Source organism: Oncorhynchus keta, unplaced genomic scaffold (genome assembly GCF_023373465.1).
Source record: "Oncorhynchus keta strain PuntledgeMale-10-30-2019 unplaced genomic scaffold, Oket_V2 Un_contig_4171_pilon_pilon, whole genome shotgun sequence".
Classification (NCBI taxonomy): Eukaryota; Metazoa; Chordata; class Actinopteri; order Salmoniformes; family Salmonidae; genus Oncorhynchus; species Oncorhynchus keta.
Genome location: NW_026287627.1, coordinates 1 through 21,319, shown reverse-complemented (window position 1 = coordinate 21,319; position 21,319 = coordinate 1). Strand labels below are relative to the sequence as shown.

The following is a 21,319-nucleotide window of genomic DNA, read 5'->3' as shown; positions in this document are numbered from 1 at the left end:
GCTGCAGTGAAATGTCTCCACACATCAGATGGTGCCTGTGGCGTTTCCCTGTAAAGAAAGAGTTTTTAAATAATGAATACAATTCCATGTACAGATAAATAGTTAAGCCGTTAGATTAAACAACTCTTTGTAAGATACATGTTTTAAAATGAAACATGTATGGAAACAGGTGAATTAACACTCCTTGGTTAGCAAGCTAAAATCCACATGGTAGCAAAAACTAACTATCTGAAACTGTTAACAGGTTACAAATTATTTAAACACACTTTGCTGTAGGCTACAATTTTACTCATTAACAAAAATGTCATATAAAATATATTCACCCCACCTACTATTGTAATCAAAACTTACCAGAAAGCATGTAGTCCTTGACTCAGACAGTGTAGTACTGTGGGCTCAATAGCATCTTATTAGTGTGCAAGATCTTGAGAATTAGCTGTACATGTGATGGAAGAGTGCACTGCACATGTGATGGAAGAGTGCACTGTGCATGCAGGGGGCTGCAATTCCATTGAATTGGCGATAGTTTAACCAAAATATGCCACAAGATCTAGAATTGCCTTGTGTATCCCACAAAAAAAGTTTACCGTTATAAAGCAAACTTTGTTTTTATGAATTTAAGCAAAATTCCCAAAATTCCTGGGCTTAACTTCCCATGGAAAATTTCTTGAAAAAGGTCTCGACCCTTTGCAACCCTAGTCACCAGACAACAACCCATTACTTTTTCATCAGTCGCATTTCTTTTCCGAGCTGACTTCCTGTGGAAACTGGTTGTTCGGTTAACAGATGCGCATTGTGTGAGGGTGCCTGTTGTGCACCTGTTGCAGTCCAGCCTGTCATTGCATATATACCAGTAACCTGGGCCTTTGCTGTCTGTATGTTAGTAGTCAGTCCTCTGTGATAGAGATGAGATTTGTGGTCCAATATTGCAGACACGGTTTGGACTGTGATAAGCCCTTAACCCCTCTGCCCCTCTCTTCCCTCCAGCTGATCTCATCCATCCCCACCAAAAGTCTGAGGTTCCTGAAGTCTGCCGGCCACGGCACCCAGAGGCAGGAGATCCCTGACGAGGAGCTGGAGGACATGGAGGAAATGGAGGAGATCGACCACGCCGAGCGCGAGCTGCGCCGTGGACAGATCCTCTGGTTCAGGGGCCTCAACCGCATCCAGACTCAGGTAATGTCCTCCTTGACCGCGTCTCCACCGATGTCCACCAAAGAGGAATCCAAAGCCATAAGGTTAACTCTATGCACTTCTCATCCCCTTTCCCTTTCTCTCAGCACTTTGAGAGAACAGCTGGCATGTTCCCCTCAAAATCCTTCTTTTGACTTGGATTTTCTGTTTGCTTTGGAAAGCTCAAGCAAGGTCCCTTTTGCCTATTCTATTTCTCTTTCTAACAAGCTAAGTTGAACATGATAATGTGATGGTCAATGAAGAGAAGCCCCTTTTGTGTGATACTGAGAAGACCACATGCAGAGCAGGTACAGGTATCTTAAAGGGCCAGGAGTGAAAGGTATTTGAATATGGGAGGATTTTTTTTTAATGAGGAAATGTAAAGCGTCAGATCAGGCTCGGGGAGAAACCTTCAGATCAGTGCCTTTCACCCCCTTTCTCTCTCTACTGCTATATCTCTCTGAGTGGGGGGAAATATACCTTTCTATTATATTTTGGTGCCTTTTCTCTCACCTTTCTCTGGTTTCTTCCACTCTTGGTCTCCTCTTGTTCTCTCGCCCCTCTCTCGCCCTTCTCTCTCGTCTCTCTCGCCCTTTCTCTCTCGCCCTTTCTCTCTCGCCCTTTCTCTCTCGCCCTTTCTCTCTCGCCTCTCCTCTTGCTGTGGTTTCTGGGCTCTATCCTCTCCTGTCACCCTCTCTGATTCCTTGCAGATGGATGTAGTGAGTGCCTTCCAGAGCGGAAGCTCCTTTCAGGAGCGCCAGCTAAGGCGGCAGCCCTCCACCTCCAGCCAACAACAGCACGATGTAACCAATGTTTCTAGCCCTACACATGTAGCCTTTTCTACTACTGCCACTGACGCCAACACCGCTTCTTCCACTGTGGGGTGTGAGTGTGTGTTTCCTTAGTGCATGAAAATCTAACATCTTCCTCTTCTACTCTCTCGCCTAACGTTGAATTCATTCACTCTTACTTGTCCCTCCTTTTCTTAAAAAAATACAGAAAATATAAAAAACAACCATATCTTCCATGTTGCTTGGTAACATAACTGCTGTATATGGATGTACTGTAACACCCACAAGGTCACCACGAGTTCTAAGGGCTTTTTCTGTGTCACATCTTGTTTTCTGTTCCTGCTTCTGCTTCATTCTCTGAAGATAGAGGTTGAGGGAGGGAGGAGCTAGAGGAACGTTGGATTGACGTTGTTGTCTGGTCACGTCTGCTGCTGTGCCCCTCCCCCCTGGCTGGCCCCCCTGGCTACTAGCGCTCTTGTGGGCCTTGTTGTCGCAGCTCTGGCCCCTCTATAGTAGCTGTGTAAATGTTTTGAGTATAAGCCCATGGTCACGGTAGATGGCAGTGCTTAAAATCCCCCCCAAAAACAGAGGTTGTCTCTGACTGAGCATAAACAAGTTATTTCTCTCTCCAAATGTAAACATATTGTCAATGTTTTGGTTACGTTGGTCAACGTTCACCGCCTAACCAATAATGAATGACCTTTCCCATTTTAGACCGGACTGGTTATTTCTCAGGGTCTTTCCAGGGTGAAGTCCAGTCCAGAGTGTTAAGTCGGTCTGGGTATTCTAGCCACCTTGTCGCTCCACTAATAGACAATCAGTGGAACATTGCGGGGGCTGCTGTACTGTGTGAAGGAGGCTCCTGGAATGTCTGTGTCCTCTCCTCTGCGGAATGGAATTTCGGCATCCCGCAAATAACCAAGTCCCTTCCCAAATGAACCTTCTTTCCTTAGACTCAGGGCTTTGATGTGTTCTGAGTGTACTAACTGTTCTCTACCAGGGAGTGTGTCTGTGTGACCTCAACTGGTCTCTTTCAGGCTGGCTGACCTGCAGTTGCAGACATGGATTGTATTATAACTGCTGCGATTCTCTTTTTCTTCAGAGGCTTTGAGACTAGGGAGCAGTGTTTTGACCATGTTTTCATTTCAATTTCTCTCTTTGGTTATAAGCCACATCTCCCTACTAAATGATGAACCCTTTCCAGGTGCTTCGCTGATGAGAACCCTTAATATTTAGGATTGATATAATTTGATGTACTTTTTATTTCAATATTCCTCTTTCATAGCCAGTGTGTACTGTCCACTGTATCCCCCCCAAAAAATTAAGCCAACAAGCACCCGAATCTTACTGACTCCAACCATATTCCTCCATAGATTCTGTGAAATGTGTCATGGGCTATACTCAAAGGTTTACTACTGTTGAACACAAGGTAGCACCGCTCTGCATGGGTTCTGTCTCTATAGTCTGAGTGTTTCTTGTGCTGTTGTGTATCTAGCTATATATCAGCTTTAGACCTGCTTGGCTGCTGCAGTTTTTGTTTTCTCCACAACAGAATCAGTGACTGACCCTCCTCACCCTGAGCATGACCAAAATAACTAACCTATCTGTGTCCAAGCTTCTGTCCTCTATGAATGTGTTCTCATCTAGAACATGTCTCCATTTTTCTTGCATTTTGAATCATTTGGATTTTTGGAGCTGGATTTTGTGATATTTTTTACTACTTTCACTACTACTACCACCACCCCTCCTCCTCAATGGTTTGTTGAATACCGAGAGGAGTTTTCTTGAGGTGTGAAAGCCGATGGTAAGAGATGGTCCCACGACCCATTAACTTTTGACTGGTTTCTTCCACCACTCAGTGCTCAGTCTCAGTCTGAGGAAAGATGGTAACAAAAGTGATCAGGGTTTGACGACACAGTTTGACTGTAGCCTCCGGGACTAGTCCTCACTGCATACTTGCACGTCTTGTTGAGAATTTCACAACAAAATCAATGGTGTTTTTTCATGTACCCCTTCCCAAACTCACCGCAATTTACCCATGTTTGTGTGTGTCCATGGTTTGAACTGCAACTGAAAATGCAAAATGTATATGTGTGCATGATTCTATGTTGAGACTGACTGTGTCCCCCTTACCCTCCCTCACCCAACAGATTCGGGTGGTGAATGCATTCCGCAGCTCCCTGTCCCCCTATGAGGGGCTGGAGAAGCCAGAGTCACGCAGCTCCATCCACAACTTCATGACCCACCCAGAGTTCAGGATAGAGGACTCGGAGCCCTCCATCCCCCTCATTGACGACACCGACGCCGAGGACGATGCCCCGACCAAGCGCAACTCCGCCTCCCCCCGCAACGTCACGCCTACCCCTCCTTCCCCGTCACTCTCGCCGACGCCCTCGCCCAACCAGAACAATAATGCAGTGGAGAGCGGCAACAACCATCTCTACGTGGAGGGCAACAAGGCAGCAGGGACCCCCTCGGCTCCAGGGAGCCCCTTACACAGCCTGGAGACCTCCCTCTGATTCTGAGCCAACCCTCAGCCACTACTACTACCACCACAGCCACGACGAGGAGCTCTGAGGAGGAGCGACGGCAGAGGAGAAGAGGAAAGAAGGGGTAGAAGGGAGAGCGGATAGTCTTCTGTAAGCTTCAAGCTTGTGCTGGACTGAAATGAGCAAACATTCTCGAATGTAGTGTTTGGTTTTTATTTAATTAGAATTTATTTTTGTTCTTAAAAATACCCCTCTGGCAACGCGAGGGCTTCTTTTGTCTCCACCCCTCCCTCATTGATAACTTTTAGGTTGTTCTCGGTGCAAGAGGGGTGAATATAGACTCAGATTGAAAGTGACCTGTTTTTTTTTTAATTCATATTATTTTAATGAGAGGGGGGGTCCTCCTCCTGGCTTGAAGATCAGCTGTAAGAAATGAAAGACGACCTTTAGCTTCTCTTTATCTGAATGGTGTTGTATATTTATGTCTTTGGCCCTTGCTCATTCAGAAACTTTTTTTCTGCTCCATTGGCTGTTAATATTTTTAATTATTTATGTTTTTGGAAAAAGCAGGTCTGTTTACAAAGTTTGTAGATACTTTTTTTCTGTTTGTAGACGAAAGAGCTTCCTGACGTACGATGTAGAAAAACGAGGGCCAGAGTAAAACATTGAATAAGAGGACTATTTCAGATACTGCTGTATTTTCAGGAAAAAAAGGGTGTTTCTATTGAAACTGAACTATTTTTGCCTGCAATTTTTATTTGTTATATATTTGTAGATAAATAGTAACCTTCTAGCCAAACAGATAAACACTAAGGCTTGTATAGCGAAGAGGTCCATTGGGGGGTGGAGAGTTTCAACAGGAGAAGGAAGGAGTAAGAACCCCCAGGGACTATCCATTCACATTTCTATAAATATTTACTACGTTCATTGCTTTAGCAGTTTCAATGTTCCGTTTTTCTCGTTCACAGGGAAGCTCAAAAATCCTGTTTCTCATTTAATTGTGGGTTAAGGGGAGGGGTATTAAAATCCTAGTATATATTTGTTTTCACGTTTAAGAGTTCATAAAGGGAGTTTGGCAGTTGGTCATCACATTGAGAATCAGTTCTGTTTTTTTTTTCTTGTCTTTTTTTCACTCAGCGAAACTTCAGTCCCTGCCAATGTACAATATTGACATTTGTTTACTCAGGCATAGAAAAGGGTTGAATTGAAAACGGATTCTATAAATTAAGAAAACATTTTAACTTCACATTTTTGGTCTTTAGGTAGTAAAATGTTGTATTGGTAAAAATAAAAGCAAGTGGATTATTTTCATATTTCAATTATTTTCATTTATTTTTATGAAAACTTAAATTTCACCCAATTTATGGTTTGTTCACATTTAACCCCCCCCCCCCCTCCCCAATAACACTCCTTCTACAGTCATAAATGTTGCTGCATTTGACTCGTTTGTAGAATATTTTTGACACCTGATATACTGGAAAAAGTAAAGAATTGACACTTTTTTTAAGAATAAAAAGACTAGGCATACATACACTGGTAACTGCACAGGGGTACTTTGTTTCAGAACACCTCCCTTGGGAACATTTTTATACAGACAACCATACAAATTGTACCTTTGTATTTTTATGGAAACGCAGATGCTAACTTTCAACCTACTGAACCAGAGTTTTGGGGTTTGACACAAATTACACATTGGAACATTTGGGGTGGGGTGGGGCACTCACTAAAAAGGGTTGTGATTGGTTCTGATAGGAATATTTTTCTCAGGGTGGCAAATGGTATGAAATAAGAGACTAGGCTTTTATATAGGCCTGTGGTCAAAATACTAACACATTTTTTAAAGTTGTGAAGTAGCTTATCAGCCAGGTTGGGTTGTTTTTGTTTCAGCAGCAGGGTGCAGATTCTGACTGTTAAATCCCTCACCTGTTTAGACCTATCACCCAAGCTTAGCAGGGTGTAGGGGGCCAAGAGAGTGGGGTGGGGGGGGGGGATATGTTCAGTAGTTGCTCAATGACAATTATATTTTGGGAAGACGTTTTTCTTGTTTTTACAACAACAAAAAAGCAGCTTGAAATTGTAAAAATGTAAAATGGGAAGAAAAAAGAATCCATAGGTTTTTGTTCTGTAGATTCTTCCTATAACGGGAATGAATGTTTATCCATCTGTTTTATGGATTATCATTTTTTTATCTTAACATTTGGAAATAAAAACTACTTCATGTCTGTTTTTCTTGAGTAATTTAAATGATTATCGTGATTGGATTTACATTTGAAACTTGAGTAATGTGTATGGTTTTTAAAAATAAAAAATGGATATTTAGCCTAAATAGAGCCATGTTTTTCATTTATCATGCGTAACAGGCCACTTTTAAAGAACTTTAAAAAAAAATCATAATCCTGTATTTTGGATGAAAATGGCTCATAAATAGCCTGTGCACGCGCACATGGAAAAGTATTGCTCAAATCCAACAAACTGGAATAGAAGGTTGCTGATGAAGTTTGAAATGACACACTTTCATGTGTGACGTGTAAGACGTGGATCACAGAGCTTTGCCGTTTCGGATCCTTCATTTTTTATCTGTGCGCCTGCATCTGAATGAGGTTTATCGCTGGTGGGATATGTTTCTCAAATTGAAGTGAAATTGCAAAAAAAAAATAAGCTATTGGGACCTATAACATGTTTACATCTAAAATGCAGATTTGGTATTAAAAAAAATACATTTAAATATACTTGTCCTTTTAATAATCGTAGGATTCTGCTTAAAGTGAAACACCCATTCTGTCAGATGTCTGCTTAGTGCTTTAGTTGTGACACTGCCATCTAGTGGCAAGTCTGGGTGGGGTTTGAAAGATACGCGGAAACAAGTAACCCGCCACTAACAATTCGTCCTCTGGATGGCTGCAGCAAGGTTATTTCCTCGTGCATGGAGAAGGAAAATATAGGATTATTTAATCATCATATATACCACATTCGCCTTGTCTCATTTTAATAATCAGTAAGGTAACTTACGTTCCCTCTGGACTGCTGTTCCGTTGATTCATGCGATGAGTAGCCTTCCCTAGTGTAATTTTGATTGTAATAGTCATATTCAAATCAGTATATGGTTTGTTACATGAAAGTGGACATTTGGAACGGGGCGCACGAATACAAAACCTCAAACACAAGTGGCATGTATCATTGGCATGCTTATTGGACATCCACACCGACAGATGGCTCCTGAAGATTTAGCGCTCAGCACCCTGGCAATTCTCCATGCGACACCACAAAATAATACAATTCCCCGACCCTGCATTAATGCAGTGCACTGGGCCAAGGTTCGAAACCTACCCAGGTGACCCGGACGCACTGAGCACATAGGAATGACAGAACCGCGACTCGGCTGTAGGTAGGTACAGCACTGACAGTGCCCCGGGCGGAAGTGTTATTTTAGTGTTAAGAATAGACACATTTCCAAGAGGTAGGCTAATGCTTTATTTTTTTAAAAACAGAATGATAGTATAGCCTATTGTTGCAAGGAGACCGTAACGTTTACATGTAGCCCACTATTTTGACGGTATTCCAAAGTCTAGTTTTGCCGAATATGTTGCTTCTAGAATTTAAGAATAGACTGTAAGTAGCGGGGTGTCGCATGACATTATCACACAATAGGTCTGGCACTTATAGACCATTCATGTTAAAGGGTGATAGTAGCCTAAATTAAATGTCGTGCCGTGACCCCAGTGTTGTCTTCCAGATTGCGGAATGCGAGACCGGCCCTCCTACCAAAGGAAAGATGAGGGAATGGTGGCTTCTTGTGGGCTTGCTGTGCATTCCTCTGCTGGCAGTCTACCTGCACATCCCTCCTCCCCAACTGTCTCCAGCCCTCCTGACCTGGCGCTCTGCCGGAGCATTCTTCACTTTCAGGAGCAACAATATATTCTACAGGGGTAAGATTTGGCATCAGTAAGAGTAGAATAGAGGGATAGGGTGTATTCTCATTTGATTCAGATTATATACCCCAAACATCATACATTTGAAATTGAACTTGCTTATGAATCCATCTCTCTATCCCCTGCACATACCTGATAGTAGTGCACTGTACTGATTTTTAAAGACTAATTGAATGTGTCATTGAACCAATTGCACTTTATGGCAGCGAGTGTGGAGTCCACTTGCAAAACAAGATTTCCCCCAATTGGGCAAACACCCCATTGAAACCTGAATGCAGAGTTCTGTAAGATTCACCAACATGTCCGGAGGAAAACTACAAACAATGCACGCAGGGCAGAATTAGACCAATATCCACTAATAATACAAACTAAAAACATGAGCAATTCAGTTTTGGAAACAGTGACCCCCTCTCATATGCCAAGAGTCCCCTCATCCAGCTGTTCCTGGGGCTGAGGTCACAAACCTGTTCTACAAACACACTGAAGCCTCAGGACCAGAACATCCAATCAGAATAAACCAAATTCCAACAGTCAAAACGACATTACTTATTGGGAAACACTAAGCACAAAACAAAATGCAGTGCTATCTGGCTCTAAATTGACAGTACACCACGGCAAACTATTTAAGCATGGTTTCTGATCAAAACCTTGACAAAGTACAGGCTTTGACAGAGGAAAACCTGTCTCCCTGTAGAGGAAAGGCTGTGCAACCACAGCACAACCGGACACAGAGCTGCATTTCCTGACAAAATGTCAAAAATATATAACAATTTGAGTGTAACTACATATTTGAGTGTAACTACATAAAATGAGGGTCAGTGTCTGATAGACCAACCAACCTTCACATGTCCTCTATGCCGTTGTTATTGTTCAATGTGTTGGTTATTTTGACACTTGATTGTTGTTGTTACTGTTGTCATGTTGACAATATTGATGATTATTATGTTAATATTGTAAATCACCAAAGTAAGCTTTGGCTATATGTACTCTGTTAAGTCATGCCAATAAAGCACATTTAATTAAATTTAATTGACAGGAGCGGGCATTTATTTCACCTGTCCAGTTGTCACACATGAATGTGGGTGAAATAAAGAAACAGAGCTTTAATTAGCGTCTCATTACATTATTGAGATTATTGAGATTCAGTGATGCAGACTACTGTAACCATCTAGTGGCTCCTTCATCAGTACAGACTACTGTAACCATCTAGTGGCTCCTTCATCAGTACAGACTACTGTAACCATCTAGTGGCTCCTTCATCAGTACAGACTACTGTAACCATCTAGTGGCTCCTTCATCAGTACAGACTACTGTAACCATCTAGTGGCTCCTTCATCAGTACAGACTACTGTAACCATCTAGTGGCTCCTTCATCAGTACAGACTACTGTAACCATCTAGTGGCTCCTTCATCAGTACAGACTACTGTAACCATCTAGTGGCTCCTTCATCAGTACAGACTACTGTAACCATCTAGTGGCTCCTTCATCAGTACAGACTACTGTAACCATCTAGTGGCTCCTTCATCAGTACAGACTACTGTAACCATCTAGTGGCTCCTTCATCAGACTACAGACTACTGTAACCATCTAGTGGCTCCTTCATCAGTACAGACTACTGTAACCATCTAGTGGCTCCTTCATCAGTACAGACTACTGTAACCATCTAGTGGCTCCTTCATCAGTACAGACTACTGTAACCATCTAGTGGCTCCTTCATCAGTACAGACTACTGTAACCATCTAGTGGCTCCTTCATCAGTACAGACTACTGTAACCATCTAGTGGCTCCTTCATCAGTACAGACTACTGTAACCATCTAGTGGCTCCTTCATCAGTACAGACTACTGTAACCATCTAGTGGCTCCTTCATCAGTACAGACTACTGTAACCATCTAGTGGCTCCTTCATCAGTACAGACTACTGTAACCATCTAGACTGGCCATCCTTCATCAGTACAGACTACTCCTTCATCAGTACAGACTACATCTAGTGGCTCCTTCATCAGTACAGACTACTGTAACCATCTAGTGGCTCCTTCATCAGTACAGACTACTGTAACCATCTAGTGGCTCCTTCATCAGTACAGACTACAGTACAGTAACCATCTCTAGTGGCTCCTTCATCAGTACAGACTACTGTAACCATCTAGTGGCTCCTTCATCAGTACAGACTACTGACCATCTAGTGGCTCCTTCATCAGTACAGACTACTGTAACCATCTAGTGGCTCCTTCATCAGTACAGACTACTGTAACCATCTAGTGGCTCCTTCATCAGTACAGACTACTGTAACCATCAGTACAGACTGGCCATCTAGTGGCTCCTTCATCAGTACAGACTACTGTAACCATCTAGTGGCTCCTTCATCAGTACAGACTACTGTAACCATCTAGTGGCTCCTTCATCAGTACAGACTACTGTAACCATCTAGTGGCTCCTTCATCAGTACAGACTACTGTAACCATCTAGTGGCTCCTTCATCAGTACAGACTACTGTAACCATCTAGTGGCTCCTTCATCAGTACAGACTACTGTAACCATCTAGTGGCTCCTTCATCAGTCAACCATCTAGTATCAGTACAGACTACTGTAACCATCTGTAACCATCTAGTGGCTCCTTCATCAGTACAGACTACTGTAACCATCTAGTGGCTCCTTCATCAGTACAGACTACTGTAACCATCTAGTGGCTCCTTCATCAGTACAGACTCCTTCCATCTAGTGGCTCCTTCATCAGTACAGACTACTGTAACCATCTAGTGGCTCCTTCATCAGTACAGACTACTGTAACCATCTAGTGGCTCCTTCATCAGTACAGACTACTGTAACCATCTAGTGGCTCCTTCATCAGTACAGACTACTGTAACCATCTAGTGGCTCCTTCATCAGTACAGACTACTGTAACCATCTAGTGGCTCCTTCATACAGACTACTGTAGTACAGACTACTGTAACCATCTAGTGGCTCCTTCATCAGTACAGACTACTGTAACCATCTAGTGGCTCCTTCATCAGTACAGACTACTGTAACCATCTAGTGGCTCCTTCATCAGTACAGACTACTGTAACCATCTAGTGGCTCCTTCATCAGTACAGACTACTGTAACCATCTAGTGGCTCCTTCATCAGTACAGACTACTGTAACCATCTAGTGGCTCCTTCATCAGTACAGACTACTGTAACCATCTAGTGGCTCCTTCATCAGTACAGACTACTGTAACCATCTAGTGGCTCCTTCATCAGTACAGACTACTGTAACCATCTAGTGGCTCCTTCATCAGTACAGACTACTGTAACCATCTAGTGGCTCCTTCATCAGTACAGACTACTGTAACCATCTATCAGTACAGACTACTGTAACCATCTAGTGGCTCCTTCATCAGTACAGACTACTACTGTAACCATCTAGTGGCTCCTTCATCAGTACAGACTACTGTAACCATCTAGTGGCTCCTTCATCAGTACAGACTACATCAGTACAGACTACTGTAACCATCTAGTGGCTCCTTCATCAGTACAGACTACTGTAACCATCTAGTGGCTCCTTCATCAGTACAGACTACTGTAACCATCTAGTGGCTCCTTCATCAGTACAGACTACTGTAACCATCTAGTGGCTCCTTCATCAGTACAGACTACTGTAACCATCTAGTGGCTCCTTCATCAGTACAGACTACTGTAACCATCTAGTGGCTCCTTCATCAGTACAGACTACTGTAACCATCTAGTGGCTCCTTCATCAGTACAGACTACTGTAACCATCTAGTGGCTCCTTCATCAGTACAGACTACTGTAACCATCTAGTGGCTCCTTCATCAGTACAGACTACTGTAACCATCTAGTGGCTCCTTCATCAGTACAGACTACTGTAACCATCTAGTGGCTCCTTCATCAGTACAGACTACTGTAACCATCTAGTGGCTCCTTCATCAGTACAGACTACTGTAACCATCTAGTGGCTCCTTCATCAGTACAGACTACTGTAGCCATCTAGTGGCTCCTTCATCAGTACAGACTACTGTAGCCATCTAGTGGCTCCTTCATCAGTACAGACTACTGTAACCATCTAGTGGCTCCTTCATCAGTACAGACTACTACTCTAGTGGCTCCTTCATCAGTACAGACCATCTAGTGGCTCCTTCATCAGTACAGACTACTGTAACCATCTAGTGGCTCCTTCATCAGTACAGACTACTGTAGCCATCTAGTGGCTCCTTCATCAGTACAGACTACTGTAACCATCTAGTGGCTCCTTCATCAGTACAGACTACTGTAACCATCTAGTGGCTCCTTCATCAGTACAGACTACTGTAACCATCTAGTGGCTCCTTCATCAGTACAGACTACTGTAACCATCTAGTGGCTCCTTCATCAGTACAGACTACTGTAACCATCTAGTGGCTCCTTCATCAGTACAGACTACTACTGTAACCATCTAGTGGCTCCTTCATCAGTACAGACTACTGTAACCATCTAGTGGCTCCTTCATCAGTACAGACTACTGTAACCATCTAGTGGCTCCTTCATCAGTACAGACTACTGTAACCATCTAGTGGCTCCTTCATCAGTACAGACTACTGTAACCATCTAGTGGCTCCTTCATCAGTACAGACTACTGTAACCATCTAGTGGCTCCTTCATCAGTACAGACTACTGTAACCATCTAGTGGCTCCTTCATCAGTACAGACTACTGTAACCATCTAGTGGCTCCTTCATCAGTACAGACTACTCTAGTAACCATCTAGTGGCTCCTTCATCAGTACAGACTACTGTCTAGTGGCCATCTAGTACAGCTCCTTCATCAGTACAGACTACTGTAATCTAGTGGCTCCTTCATCAGTACAGACTACTGTAACCATCTAGTGGCTCCTTCATCAGTACAGACTACTGTAACCATCTATCAGTACAGACTACTGTAACCATCTAGTGGCTCCTTCATCAGTACAGACTACTGTAACCATCTAGTGGCTCCTTCATCAGTACAGACTACTGTAACCATCTAGTGGCTCCTTCATCAGTACAGACTACTGTAACCATCTAGTGGCTCCTTCATCAGTACAGTAACCATCTAGTGGCTGTAACCATCTAGTGGCTCCTTCATCAGTACAGACTACTGTAACCATCTAGTGGCTCCTTCATCAGTACAGACTACTGTAACCATCTAGTGGCTCCTTCATCAGTACAGACTACTGTAACCATCTAGTGGCTCCTTCATCAGTACAGACTACTGTAACCATCTAGTGGCTCCTTCATCAGTACAGACTACTGTAACCATCTAGTGGCTCCTTCATCAGTACAGACTACTGTAACCATCTAGTGGCTCCTTCATCAGTACAGACTACTGTAACCATCTAGTGGCTCCTTCATCAGTACAGACTACTCTAGTGGCCATCTCAGTGGCTCCTTCATCAGTACAGACTACTGTAACCATCTAGTGGCTCCTTCATCAGTACAGACTACTGTAACCATCTAGTGGCTCCTTCATCAGTACAGACTACTGTAACCATCTAGTGGCTCCTTCATCAGTACAGACTAGTGGCTCCTTCATCAGTACAGACTACTGTAACCATCTAGTGGCTCCTTCATCAGTACAGACTACTGTAACCATCTACAGTACAGACTACTGTAACCATCTAGTGGCTCCTTCATCAGTACAGACTACTGTAACCATCTAGTGGCTCCTTCATCAGTACAGACTACTGTAGCCATCTAGTGGCTCCTTCATCAGTACAGACTACTGTAACCATCTAGTGGCTCCTTCATCAGTACAGACTACTGTAACCATCTAGTGGCTCCTTCATCAGTACAGACTACTGTAACCATCTAGTGGCTCCTTCATCAGTACAGACTACTGTAACCATCTAGTGGCTCCTTCATCAGTACAGACTACTGTAACCATCTAGTGGCTCCTTCATCAGTACAGACTACTGTAACCATCTAGTGGCTCCTTCATCAGTACAGACTACTGTAACCATCTAGTGGCTCCTTCATCAGTACAGACTACTGTAACCATCTAGTGGCTCCTTCATCAGTACAGACTACTGTAACCATCTAGTGGCTCCTTCATCAGTACAGACTACTCTCTAGTGGCTCCTTCATCAGTACAGACTACTGTAACCATCTAGTGGCTCCTTCATCAGTACAGACTACTGTAGCCATCTAGTGGCTCCTTCATCAGTACAGACTACTGTAACCATCTAGTGGCTCCTTCATCAGTACAGACTACTGTAGCCATCTAGTGGCTCCTTCATCAGTACAGACTACTGTAACCATCTAGTGGCTCCTTCATCAGTACAGACTACTGTAACCATCTAGTGGCTCCTTCATCAGTACAGACTACTGTAACCATCTAGTGGCTCCTTCATCAGTACAGACTACTGTAGCCATCTAGTGGCTCCTTCATCAGTACAGACTACTGTAACCATCTAGTGGCTCCTTCATCAGTACAGACTACTGTAACCATCTAGTGGCTCCTTCATCAGTACAGACTACTGTAACCATCTAGTGGCTCCTTCATCAGTACAGACTACTGTAACCATCTAGTGGCTCCTTCATCAGTACAGACTACTGTAACCATCTAGTGGCTCCTTCATCAGTACAGACTACTGTAACCATCTAGTGGCTCCTTCATCAGTACAGACTACTGTAACCATCTAGTGGCTCCTTCATCAGTACAGACTACTGTAACCATCTAGTGGCTCCTTCATCAGTACAGACTACTGTAACCATCTAGTGGCTCCTTCATCAGTACAGACTACTGTAGCCATCTAGTGGCTCCTTCATCAGTACAGACTACTGTAACCATCTAGTGGCTCCTTCATCAGTACAGACTACTGTAGCCATCTAGTGGCTCCTTCATCAGTACAGACTACTGTAGTGGCTCCTTCATCTAGTGGCTCCTTTCATCAGTACAGACTACTGTAACCATCTAGTGGCTCCTTCATCAGTACAGACTACTGTAACCATCTAGTGGCTCCTTCATCAGTACAGACTACTGTAGCCATCTAGTGGCTCCTTCATCAGTACAGACTACTGTAACCATCTAGTGGCTCCTTCATCAGTACAGACTACTGTAACCATCTAGTGGCTCCTTCATCAGTACAGACTACTGTAACCATCTAGTGGCTCCTTCATCAGTACAGACTACTGTAGTGGCTCCTTCATCAGTACAGACTACTGTAACCATCTAGTGGCTCCTTCATCAGTACAGACTACTGTAACCATCTAGTGGCATCAGTACAGACTACTGTAACCATCTAGTGGCTCCTTCATCAGTACAGACTACTGTAACCATCTAGTGGCTCCTTCATCAGTACAGACTACTGTAGCCATCTAGTGGCTCCTTCATCAGTACAGACTACTGTAACCATCTAGTGGCTCCTTCATCCTTCATCAGTACAGACTACTGTAACCATCTAGTGGCTCCTTCATCAGTACAGACTACTGTAGCCATCTAGTGGCTCCTTCATCAGTACAGACTACTGTAACCATCTAGTGGCTCCTTCATCAGTACAGACTACTGTAACCATCTAGTGGCTCCTTCATCAGTACAGACTACTGTAGCCATCTAGTGGCTCCTTCATCAGTACAGACTACTGTAGCCATCAGTATCAGACAGACTACTGTAACCATCTAGTGGCTCCTTCATCAGTACAGACTACTGTAACCATCTAGTGGCTCCTTCATCAGTACAGACTACTGTAACCATCTAGTGGCTCCTTCATCAGTACAGACTACTGTAACCATCTAGTGGCTCCTTCATCAGTACAGACTACTGTAGCCATCTAGTGGCTCCTTCATCAGTACAGACTACTGTAGCCATCTAGTGGCTCCTTCATCAGTACAGACTACTGTAACCATCTAGTGGCTCCTTCATCAGTACAGACTACTGTAACCATCTAGTGGCTCCTTCATCAGTACAGACTACTGTAACCATCTAGTGGCTCCTTCATCAGTACAGACTACTGTAACCATCTAGTGGCTCCTTCATCAGTACAGACTACTGTAACCATCTAGTGGCTCCTTCATCAGTACAGTGAACAGTGGACTGCTAGAAGTTGGAGCTCATGTTCAGATCAGTCATCATTTGCACTTTGCAATGACAAGTTCCAAGCAGCAGTTTTAGCCCTTTACTTTGAACGATGTAACATATTTTCGTGGTGCGTGTAGCAGGTCATGGTACGTCAGGAATAATGTGTATGCTTTACTTTTTCCTCTACCAGAGACCTATGGTGCTGTAGGCAGCTCTGATGTGGTCATTCTCCTCCATGGCTTCCCTACCTCCAGCCTGGACTGGTACAAGGTAAGCAGATGAGAGAAAGGGGCTTATCTATAAAATGTTATGCACAGATCAGTTGGTTTGCTGGGATAATTCTTATTCCACACTCTCTCAGATGGTATATTGTGAACAGAGCCATGTTCAATAGGGCACACCGTAGCAAATGGTTTTGCAACCGGACATGAAAACAAGCATCCCTTTTCTGATTCATGTATTTTTGTATGCCTTATGAACACCACCCAGGTATCTGGACAGGTGTCTGAATGCCAGCTCTGTTTCTGTCTTACAGATATGGGAGCCCCTGAATCGGCGCTTTAACCGTGTCATTGCTCTGGACTTTCTTGGTTTTGGCTTCAGTGACAAACCTGTGAGTCGCAGCCTATGACAGACTTGAATTGTGGGCTAGTTCGGGGTGAAACGGTCTGAGGCATCGGTTAGAATGCCAGGGAATCTACCAGGGAGAGAGACGACAATGTTTGTGGGTTATTGTGTACAACTGTAATGACAAAGCAAGCAAACAATGGCCAATAACCAAGGAATGGCAAGTTATGCTAACCTATACACTACAGGAAAGTAGACCAGTAGGAAAATTGCATTAACAATCTTTAAAAAATCAAAAATAAGCACATTTTGTTCTAGCTAAGGTGCTCACCTAGACTGACCTTTCTCCCTGACAGAGGCCCCACCGCTACTCCATCTTTGAGCAGGCCAGTGTTGTGGAGGCGTTGGTGTCCCACCTGGGTCTGACAGAGCAGAGGGTCAACCTGCTCTCCCATGACTATGGAGACACTGTGGCCCTGGAACTGCTCTACAGGTGAGCTCTGCACTGCTGCACCAAGTACAATGAAGTTGCCCCTAAACATTGAGCTTGTGTCAGTTTGCATTTCCCCCACTAATGGTCAACGTTGGGCTTGGAAGCCAACCCTGGAGGAACCATCATCACTGAAAGTACTCTGACATCATAGGGCTGCATCTCAATAGTCGTGTTTCCCCTTCAATTACCCAACAACACAGGAAAGGTGAAATATGATGGATGCTGTAGAGCTTCTACTGACCCCTTCCCCATCTTTGTATCTCACAGGAGTGACCACAACAGGACTGGACACTTGACCATCAACAGCCTCTGTTTGTCCAATGGAGGTAGAGTACAGTTTCAGACCTTTTCCTGATTGGCTACAGGTAGCATAAGCCATACTTAAGTCAAATGTACCATTTAAATGGACAAAGCAAGCCAGACAAAAAAAAATAAAAGTAATTTATTCAAAGTTGTAGAGCATCATAGCCAAATTATATCAGGATCCAGGTTAATACAGAAATGCTGAGCCAGGAATAGAAAAGTGTTAAACCTGCAACATCAGAAAGATGTAACAAACTTACCTAGTAGCCATACTGATGGTACCCAGACAAATACACCCTGGGAAGACTCCAACCAGACACCACCCTTAGCCTGGGAAGACTCCAACCAGACACCACCCTTAGCCTGGGAAGACTCCAACCAGACACCACCCTTAGCCTGGGAAGACTCCAACCAGACACCACCCTTAGCCTGGGAAGACTCCAACCAGACACCACCCTTAGCCTGGGAAGAACCATGTTGTAGCCAACAAGAAACATGGATTATTCATGAAGTTGGGTCAATATTAAGAAATCATGAACATAAACCAGAAGATATCAGAACCTTACTGCTGGTTCCTGGAAACATCCCGGCGCCGACAGAGATGGCCGCCTCGCTTCGCGTTCCTAGGAAACTATGCAGTATTTTATTTTTTTATGTGTTATTTCTTACATTGGTACCCCAGGTAATCTTAGGTTTTATTACATACAGTCGGGAGGAACTACTGGATACGAGAGCAACGTCAACTCACCATCATTACGACCAGGAATACGACTTTCCCGAAGCGGATCCTCTGTTTTGCCCACCACCCAGGACAATGGATCGGATCCCAGCCGGCGAACCAAAACAACGACGCCGTAAAAGGGGCAGACGAAGCGGTCTTCTGGTCAGGCTCTGTAGACGAGCACATCGCACACCACTCCCTAGCATACTACTCGCCAATGTCCAGTCTCATGACAACAAGGTTGATGAAATCCGAGCAAGGGTAGCACTCCAGAGAGACATAAGAGACTAACGTTCTTTGCTTCACGGTAACATGGCTCACTCGAGACACGCTATCGGAGTCGGTACAGCCAGCTGGTTTCTTCACGCATCGCGCCGACAGAAACAAGCATATCTCTGGCAAGAAGAGGGGCGGGGGGGTATGCCTTATGATTAACGAGATGTGGTGTGATCATAACAACATACAGGAACTCAAGTCCTTCTGTTCACCTGACTTAGAATTCCTCACTATCAAATGTTGACCGCATTATCTATCAAGAGAATTCTCGTCGATTATAATCACAGACGTATATATCCCCCCCCCAAGCAGACACATCGATGGCCCTAAACTAACTTTATTTGACTATGTAAACTGGAAACCACATATCCTGAGGCTGCATTCATTGTAGCTGGGGATTTTAACAAGGCTAATCTGAAAACAAGACTCCTTAAATTTTATCAGCATATCGATTGTGCAACCAGGGCTGGTAAAACCCTGGATCATTGTTATTCTAACTTCCGCAACACATACAAGGCCCTCCCCCGCCCTTCTTTCGGAAAAGCTCACCACGACTCCATTTTGTTGCTCCCTGCCTACAGACAGAGACTAAAACAAGAAGCTCCCGCACTCAGGTCTGTTCAACGCTGGTCCGACCGATCTGATTCCACGCTTCAGGATTGCGTCGATCACGTGGATTGGGATATGTTCCGCATTGCGCAATCGCAACCACACTGCACACTGCCCTAACCCATCTGGACAAGAGGAATACCTATGTGAGAATGCTGTTTATCGACTACAGCTTAGCATTTAACACCATAGTACCCTCCAAACTCGTCATCAAGCTTGATGGGTCTCGACCCCGCCCTGTGCAACTGGGTACTGGACTTCCTGACGGGCCGCCCCCAGGTGGTGAGAGTAGGTAACAACATCTCCACCCCGCTGATCCTCAACACTGGGGCCCCACAAGGGTGTGTTCTGAGCCCTCTTCTGTACTCGCTGTTCACCCACGACTGTGTGGCCATGCATGCCTCCAATTCAATCATCAAGTTTGCAGACCACACTACAGTGGTAGGCTTGATTACCAACAATGACGAGACGGCCTACAGGGAGGAGATGAGGGCCCTCAGAGTGTGGTGTCAGGAAAATAACCTCACACTCAACATCAACAAAACAAAGGAGATGATCGTAGACTTCAGGAAACAGCAGAGGGAGCACCCCCTTATCCACATCGACGGGACAGTAGTGGAGAGGGTAGTAAGTTAAGTTCCTCGGCGTTCACATCACGGACAAACTGAATTGGTCCACCCACACAGACAGTGTGGTGAAGAAGGCGCAGCAGGCCTCTTCAACCTTAGGAGGCTGAAGAAATTCGGCTTGTCACCAAAAGCACTCAAACTTTTACAGACGCACAATCGAGAGCATCCTGTCAGGCTGTATCACCGGCTCTCCAGAGGATAGTGAGGTCTGCACAACGCATCACCGGTGGCAAACTACCTGCCCTCCAGGACACCTACACCACCCGATGTCACAGGAAGGCCATAAAGATCATCAAGGACAACAACCACCCGAGCCACTGCCTGTTCACCCCGCTATCATCTAGAAGGCGAGGTCAATACAGGTGCATCAAAGCAGGGACCGAGAGACTGAAAAACAGCTTCTATCTCAATGCCATCACACTGTTAAGCAGCCGTCACTAACATTGAGTGGCTGCTGCCAACATACTGACTCATCTCTAGCCACTTTAATAATGGAAAAATGTATCACTAGCCACTTTAAACAATGAAACTTAATATAATGTTTACATACCCTACATTACTCATCTCATATGTATATACTGTACTCGATACCATCTACTACATCTTGCCTATGCCATGCTGTGCCATCACTCATTCATATATCTTTATGTACATATTCTTCATGCCTTTACACTTGTGTGGGTATAAGGTAGTTGTTGTGAAATTGTTAGGTTACTCATTGGTTATTACTGCATTGTCGGAACTAGAAGCACAAGCATTTCGCGACACTCGCATTAACATCTGCTAACCGTGTGTATGTGACAAATCAAATTTGGTTGTTCTGCTCATACCAAGGAATCTTGATATAGCCAGGGCACCAATGGTGCACTAAATGGTCTTCTCCATCCTGGAAAGACAGGCTACAGGCTCTTCCTGAACCTGCTGGAGCTGACACCAGCTAGTCGGTATGGAACGGGAATAGAGCCTTCAGTCTCAGGAGGAGAGGGGGGCAGCATATGTTTGTCGGTGTCGCTCCGACTAGTGTCTTTCTCATAGACAACGAGTGCCGTGCTTGAAGAGGGTGGAGAAAGACAGTCCTATAAACTGGGGAAGCAACAAACGAAACATTAACTTCAGATAAAAATAAAACATCCAAAAACAATTCAAGCAAACAGTACTTTAATGTTGCTCTTACCTTGTTGATAAGGATAACAATGAACAGCTCAGCAAAGCAAGGAGGCACCTACAGACAGAGGTTGACCGTTAAACAACATTCTCAATGTGATGAAAGTAACATTGCTCTTGCCACCATCTTACCCTGAGCCAGTA

The 21,319-nt window shown here is 44.1% G+C and overlaps 2 protein-coding genes across 12 annotated transcripts in view; both read left to right on the top strand.

Annotated features, from left to right (window-relative positions):
• atp2b1a (ATPase plasma membrane Ca2+ transporting 1a) overlaps nucleotides 1–6,675 on the top strand; it is a 60,196-nt gene extending 53,521 nt beyond the window's left edge. For 5 of the 9 annotated variants that reach the window (XM_052509219.1, XM_052509218.1, XM_052509215.1 and 2 more), the window contains 3 exons: nucleotides 988–1,176; nucleotides 1,884–1,976; nucleotides 4,115–6,675. In XM_052509219.1, coding sequence (XP_052365179.1) covers nucleotides 988–1,176; nucleotides 1,884–1,976; nucleotides 4,115–4,483 — 651 coding nt within the window. In that variant the 3' untranslated portion in view covers nucleotides 4,484–6,675. Of the gene's footprint in view, nucleotides 1–987; nucleotides 1,177–1,883; nucleotides 2,059–4,114 lie in introns of all 9 variants that reach the window. The other 4 variants (XM_052509222.1, XM_052509221.1, XM_052509220.1 and 1 more) reach the window with 2 other exon arrangements.
• Nucleotides 6,676–7,308: 633 nt separating this feature from the next.
• LOC127924514 (mesoderm-specific transcript homolog protein-like) lies at nucleotides 7,309–17,963 on the top strand. Of its 3 annotated transcripts, none has more exons than XM_052509225.1 (6): nucleotides 7,309–7,910; nucleotides 8,187–8,379; nucleotides 16,604–16,683; nucleotides 16,949–17,026; nucleotides 17,337–17,473; nucleotides 17,741–17,963. In XM_052509225.1, the coding sequence occupies exons 2-6, from the start codon at nucleotides 8,226–8,228 to the stop codon at nucleotides 17,826–17,828; spliced, it is 537 nt and encodes a 178-aa protein (XP_052365185.1). In that variant the 5' UTR covers nucleotides 7,309–7,910; nucleotides 8,187–8,225; the 3' UTR covers nucleotides 17,829–17,963. The 3 variants fall into 3 exon arrangements, with proteins under 3 accessions (XP_052365185.1, XP_052365184.1, XP_052365186.1); XM_052509224.1 differs by having other exon boundaries at nucleotides 7,310–7,838; XM_052509226.1 differs by lacking the exon at nucleotides 7,309–7,910 and adding an exon at nucleotides 7,919–8,062.
• Nucleotides 17,964–21,319: the final 3,356 nt, after the last annotated feature.